Source organism: Arachis ipaensis, chromosome B04 (genome assembly GCF_000816755.2).
Source record: "Arachis ipaensis cultivar K30076 chromosome B04, Araip1.1, whole genome shotgun sequence".
Taxonomy (NCBI): domain Eukaryota; kingdom Viridiplantae; phylum Streptophyta; class Magnoliopsida; order Fabales; family Fabaceae; genus Arachis; species Arachis ipaensis.
This window is the reverse complement of record NC_029788.2, coordinates 100,409,778-100,416,563: the sequence shown is the minus strand read 5'-3', so window position 1 is coordinate 100,416,563 and position 6,786 is coordinate 100,409,778. Positions and strand designations below refer to the sequence as shown.

At 35.7% G+C, this 6,786-nt stretch overlaps 1 protein-coding gene across 2 annotated transcripts; it reads right to left on the bottom strand.

Moving 5' to 3' along the window:
* Window positions 2,849-5,829, bottom strand: LOC107639554 (dnaJ protein homolog 1). 2 transcript variants are annotated; one of them, XM_016343091.2, is made up of 3 exons: window positions 5,512-5,829; window positions 4,567-4,970; window positions 2,849-3,374 (listed from the first exon to the last, which is right to left on the bottom strand). In XM_016343091.2, the coding sequence occupies exons 1-3, from the start codon at window positions 5,524-5,526 to the stop codon at window positions 2,924-2,926; spliced, it is 870 nt and encodes a 289-aa protein (XP_016198577.1). In that variant the 5' UTR covers window positions 5,527-5,829; the 3' UTR covers window positions 2,849-2,923. The 2 variants fall into 2 exon arrangements, with proteins under 2 accessions (XP_016198577.1, XP_016198575.1); XM_016343089.2 differs by having other exon boundaries at window positions 5,522-5,827.

The window sequence follows — 6,786 nt, the reverse complement described above, 5'->3', positions numbered from 1 at the left end:
ATCCTTGTAGTTGGACCTTTCAACCTTATTGGACTTGGCTTATGTTTTGGGCCAGGGTATGAACAAGTGTATTCATATTTAATAATATAATTTTGTATTACTCAATAAGAATAGAATGATGATATTAATGGGGTGTAGTTGTCACTTTCGAATTTTGTCCGAATTGTATTCTTCTTTTTTCTTCGATTCCTTATCTTTGTCTCGAGAGGAATATTGACTGTGTTGTCTTGGGGCAGGTTCCCTTAAACGAGTTGTTTCTTCCATATTGATGTACTTTTTAGTTCGCTCTTGTACATCGTACAGAGAGGTTGGGTGCCTCTTGGATATGCGTTGAGAGAAAGGTCCTTGTTTGAGGTCGTTGACTAGTCCCATGATGACTATTTCAGTAGGCAGGCTTTGAATCTTCATGCATACTTTGTTGAATGTTTCCATATAAACTCATAGAGATTCTCCGACTTCTTACTTTACTCCTAAGAGACTTGGCGTATGCTTGACCTTATCCTTTTGAATAGAAAATCAGGTAAGGAAGCTTTTTGCCAGATCGCCAAAGCATGTGACCGATCTAAGTGGTAAACTATCAAACCACTTCATGGCTACCTTGGTTAACGTAGTCGGAAAGGCTTTAGAACGAGTTGCATCTGACGCGTCTGCCAAGTACATGCGACTTTTGAAATTACTCAGAGGATGCCTCAAATCAGTGGTTCCATCATAAAGATCCATATCTGGGATTTTAAAGTTTCTAGAAACTTTAACCTGCATGAATTCTTCTATGAATAGATCTTTGCCCGTCAAAGGTGTTTCTTCTTGGTTAGCTCGGGTTCTTCTACCTTTAAAATCAGATTCCAGTTTCAAGAGCTTTTCTTATGATTCCCTTCGTCGTGGAACTTCCCTCCTCAGGACTCTTTCAAATTCTCTTTGTCGCTCTAGCTCCTGCTCGAGTTATTCCAGCCGATCTTGATGTCTGTGGACAAGCTCCATGATCTCTGAGGGATCCCTTGGCCTGGATCCTTCAGGTCGATATACTTCTGAGCTTATCCTGTGTCCTTCTGGGTTTGATGGTTGCACATCTCTGGTTACACCTTTCACTCTATCAGCTTGGGGAGGTATGACAATGCTCGCTCTTCGTTGTTTTGCTCTTCTTCTCAGGCTTCTAAATCAAAAGCTGTATGTCCATCTTCTGGGATGTCATATGCCCGTCATACAATCTTGATTTTCAAGTCTCCAACAACGGCGTCAATGTTCCGAAAGTTACCTGAAACAGATGGATTTGGGCCTGAACATTAGGTTCAGGCTCCTTTATGGGGTAGCGTCCGATGTCTCCTGGTATCGAGATGTCGCCATCTGAGTTCCTCGTGAGGAGGTGGGGTGGTACCTGCAAGGGATTCTGATGCTTAAATTAGTAAGGGCTTAGGCAGGTTTTAGTAGATTTGGTTCAAAGAATACCTGAGGGTGTCAGTATATTTATATGTGTAAATGTAAAGTCAATAACCACCTTTTGAGTAGTCCCACATTTGATGGTGGGTTAGTTACTCCCTTTCGGTAGGGAGATTATTGAGATCACCTTTCTAGATGAGTAGGAGAGATAGTAGAGTTGGTTATTTATTTAGATAAGTAAGGTTGTGACTATGTTGCTAGGATTGACCTCCATAAAATTGGGTAGGTATCGTTTTGCATGATGTCTGTAAATTGGGTTTTATTCATTTTGGGCCTGACTAAGTAATGGACGGGTTTTATTCATTTTGGGCCTGACTAAGTAATGGACCAGGATATGAACACTTTCTTATAACTAATATAATGAAATTTAATTTATATGTATGATCAAATTTTATAAATAATATGATCAAATTAAATTTATATTTCTAATCAAAATACGAATAGAGAAACAAAATGACAGTAGTTGTCATTCAATTTGGTCCAGTCCAAAAGTACAAAGTGGTGTGTTCAATTTTAACAAATAAAATTTTAAATATAAAAATAAAACAAAAACATTTGAATTAATGAAATGATTGGATAAAAATAGAAAATAAATAAGGTACGCAATTTATATTTACAAAATTTTGTTAATGTAATACAAATGATAGAATGAATGTCAATTATATATACTGTCAAAAACTGATGTATATAATAAGTAAAAAACATAAACTTAATAATATAGTATTATTTAGTTTGTATTGAATTTGAACGAGCAAATGCAATTTTCCTCTAATTGTTCTATCCTCAAAATAAGAAATCTAAAAAATATTGGCGCCATTATCATATAATAATATCTATTACCAAGTGAGTAGTTCGTCCTCAAGAACCAATGAATGAATAAATTAGACAGCAACGGGCAAATCAATAGAACGAAGCCATCAAATGGATTCCAAGTTAGTTTTCTGGTAACACGGATGGTTAAAAACTTAAAATTATGGACACAACTATACAATAACAAGTATGGCTCAAACACACCAGAGAAAATTCATCACGCCACAATATCAAAAATACCCTACTGACCAAGTACAAACAAATTCAACCTTTACTTCTANNNAAAAAATGTCAATACCAACAACTAAGGAAAAGATGTAAACAGTAAATAGATACCAGACTCTAAATAAACGGTTCTGAATGAATCCAGTTCACAATGGCAAGAATTTCATTTGGAAGTGGGATTGGAAAACTCGGTGCACAAGCATCCCGCACTAACGCAAGGTTTGGAGAAGAGCCGCATCCAAAGGGGTAATGTATGCAACCTAATTTGAAAATTACATCGGTGGCTGTTTCCAAGGCTTGAACCCGTAACCTTTGATGTCACACAGAAACAACTCAACTGATGCTCCCCTTCAAAATGGGATTGGGAAGAAAAAAGGAAAAAGCAAAAAACCTGAAAATAGTTGTGATCTTATAACGTTAGGTAATTGGAAGAAAGGGCTTCCACCCGCCTCACTCATGTAGACGAATATGATGTCAATAATCGCTTAATGCCGTTTTTCTGCTCGGATGTAAGCCTGGACGGGAACTTGATGTTGAACTTGATTCGCAAGTTACCTTTCTTGGAGGGTTCTTTAGGAATTGGCATGCCCTCTCCTTTAATGACTTCTTCGTAAGACGGACTAATGATTGAATTAACGGGGATGGTAAGGTTTCGGCCATCAAGGGTTGTCAGCTGCACCGTGTAACCTGTTAGAGCTTCTACAAGGGATACCTTCTGGGTGAAAACAAGATCATTGCCATCCCTCTTGAAGACACTATGCGGCTTCTCGTCGATGATGAACACAAGGTCTGCGGGGATATGTCCTCTTTGCTCATTTCCCTTCGCTGGAAAAGTTATTTTTGTTCCTTTCTTCCAACCTGGTTTGATCTCAATTGTAAGGATTTCCTCTACTTTGGTGGGCCTTCTAAACAATAAGAAAACAAAATTAATTAGTCATTATCAACCCTAAAACCTACACCCCACAAGTAGCTGCCAAATATAATAATTCAATTTTCCCTCCATAATTTAATTGCTAATCCAACATTGTTTCGATTAATTAATGATGCAGTACTCCAAAATCAACACCGCAATTTTCAACAAGTGTTAAACAACTCAGAGAACAAACTAATAAAGTAGTAAATAAGAGAGCAATATAGGGATTAGAAATGTGAAGACAAAGGATATTAGTAAACCAACACATCTAGGCATAAATTCCAAATTCATTGGAAGTATAAAAAATTTATGAAACCTGAAGAAATCAAATACATAAATTGATAGCAGCTGATACTTTCTTTTAAAAATATACACAAGCTGCCTAACAGCCTATGCTACTGAAATGTTTTCATCCATGTTAGACACCTGGCATCAAATTTTGCTGATAAATTTAACAAACTATTGTGCCAGCAAGGGTCTAATGTTAGATTCACTCATGCAAGGCTGGATGCACAAGATCAAGAGAGAAAAAATGTTTGGTCAAAATTCCTGATAGTTGAACAGAAATATCCAAGAAAGTTTATATTATCAGAAATAAACAAAATAAAAAACTCCAAGGTTCTATAACAAAAATGCAAGTTAAAGAACTACTAGAAAAAATATGAACCAGCAATGTTGTTAACGGCAGCAACCAAAATGCAACACCAAGACTGCAAATGTCGGTACTACAAATTCAAATCTATCAAGGTGATCAAGCTAACTGACCCCCCAAATAACAATACATTATTAGTTAACCCAAAACAAATTATCAAACTTGACTTCAAACATAACAATCTATATATGTATAACAAAATTTGGCTCTATAAACTATATGCTTCGGGCTCCTCGGAATTGCTAATCACCGACTAGACTTGCATTGCATCATTTAGTTTAATAATCCAGATAAAACATTAAGCCACATAATTTTGATTTCAAATTATATAGATTGATATATTACAAAAGCATAGCATATAAACAAATATATGATACAACAGAAGGACACTAGCAACAAACATAAAGAACCAAGTTTCCTCATAACACAGTGGCTAACTGCCTATTTTAAATTCTTCCAATGACCAATAACATAATTTTCTCATGAAATAGAAAGACAAAACGCAGCTAATGAGTAAAAGTAGATAGCTCACCCATTGGCATCAATAACATCCCTCGAAATCTTCATCTTTTTTGTTGTCCCTTTATACAAATCCTCCAAGCTACATAGCAATGTTATCTCTATTGGTGCACTTTTCCTTGGCATATGGGCAGAGCCCTCTCCAGCTCCACTCCTAAACTGAGCAAAGATATCATCACCAAACATGCCGCCCCTGGAAAAGCTAGATGGGCCAGCGCGACCACCCATGTCCCCCATTCCACCAAATGAACTGGAGAAACCAAAGAACTCCGAAAATATATCATCTGCACTTCTGGGATTGAACCGGAAATTCGCAGAACTGCTGTCACTGCCACCACCTGGTGGTGGTACCTGCCCCTTCAGCCCCTCCTCACCATACTGATCATAAACTGCACGCTTCTGAGGATCACTCAAAATCTGTTCAAATTGAATAACCACCATAACAAATTAATAATTAAATGAATAACTCCTCCACTTCAAAACATTAATCCCCACAGGAAATGAGGAATTTCTCGAAAGATCAAATTTGAAACTGGGCTTAAAACCCCAGCGCCTCACCCTCAAGAGCCAAATTAGGAAACCCTAGGAGCTAAAAATTGAAAAATTCTTACGGAAAGTTCCAACTTTGTAGGATAAAAACAAATTCGACAAGTTAAATTACTCAGCTATTTCTAATATTCAAGTAAAAACTAAGGAGGTTACACGCACAAGTTCAAAACTACTATGTGGCTGAAACCCTTATGAAAAAAAGTTGTGGACGTCACAGCAAAAAAATGATCAAAAGCTTGAACTGCCATAAAAATCTCACTCTAGAACGAAAAAAAGGAAGAAAGAGTCGCAGTGAAAAGCTTCACACTTATGAAAATTCAAAAACAATAACAAATAATCATTTATAATTAAAAATTTAATTTAGAAAACAATTGGCATGACATTGAGAAGATTGGGAAGAGTTTTGAACATTTGCAGACATCATAGGCTTCGGAGATTTGCTTGAATTTGGTCTCAGCGTCCTTCTTGTTGTTAGGGTTCTTATCAGGGTGCCACTTCATTGCAAGCTTTCGATACGCCTTCTTGAGATCATCGTCTTTAGCGTTTCTATCGACATCAAGAATTTTGTAGTAGTCGACACCCATAACAACTCTCTTCAGAAAAGTCGAAGAAGGAAGAAGAGGAAGTTATCTGCAATAATTGGAGAGGAAAACGGGGAGAAAGATGATTATATGACGTTACTTCCGGTAGAATTCATGTAGCAGAAGTAGCAGAAGTAGAAGAAGAAGAATCCTATTCTAAACTATATTACTATGTCAATGTATTTTGGTAGGCCCAACAAATTTTGCTTGGAGAGAAAAGTGAAAACCCAATTTGGTAGATCAAAATTAACGTAAGGGTAAGTTTGGTTTATTCCTTTAAATTGTTTTCATTTTTAATGTATTAAGCCGAGTTTGGGTAAATAATTTAAATAAGTTCTTGTGGAAAAAGAATTTAAAGTATAAAAACTTTTATTAATAGCAGCTTATGAATAAATTATTTTGTGTTTGGATTTTTAGTTATAGAAGTATTTATTTTAAAATTGTAGTGTTTGAATAAATAACTCAAAAAATATAATTTTTTTATACAAGAGAATGGATATTAAAATAACAATGATAACAAATACTTTCCAATATTAAAGGTTGATTTTACATAATCAAATTACTAAGATTACAATCGATTAGGCAATTGATTCTTTATTTATTTTCTAATTGGTTCCATTTTTCTAGCCCTTTTAGCATTCGGTTCTTCCTACGTAATATCATTAGAAACTGGTTCTTCTATTTCACCTTCACCTTCACCCATAAGATCAAAATTTTCATGGAATTCTTCAAATTGTTCATCACTTGTGTCATTCTGTCGAATAAAATTGTGTAAAGCCATACAAGCACCAATAATTCTAACTTGTGTGTCTAAGAAAAACGATGGCATGGCGCACAAAATTTTTCATCTTCCTTTACAACATCCAAATGAGCATTCAATTGTACATCTAAGGCTAAAATGATAGTAGTTGAATACTTCATTTCTTCCTCTTGCTCTGGGAGCCAATCTAAAATGCGGAAGATGGTATCTGTGACCTTTATAAGGACCTAAGAACTCCATAAAACATGGATAGCCAAAATCTACCAAGTAGTACTTATCTAGCAAAAATTTAGTGCACCACAAAATCAGTTAATAACAATAAAGAGTTTAATCTAATATAAAT

Bases quoted from the DNA above. Each gene is read 5' to 3' on its own strand.
- LOC107639554 (XM_016343089.2), bottom strand. From the start codon at position 5,686: ATGGGTGTCGACTACTACAAAATTCTTGATGTCGATAGAAACGCTAAA. The intron at 4,971-5,521 runs GTCTGCAAATGT...CAATTTGAACAG, and splicing joins AAATCTCCGAAGCCTATGAT to ATTTTGAGTGATCCTCAGAA. The intron at 3,375-4,566 runs GTGAGCTATCTA...CTTATTGTTTAG, and splicing joins GATGTTATTGATGCCAATGG to AAGGCCCACCAAAGTAGAGG.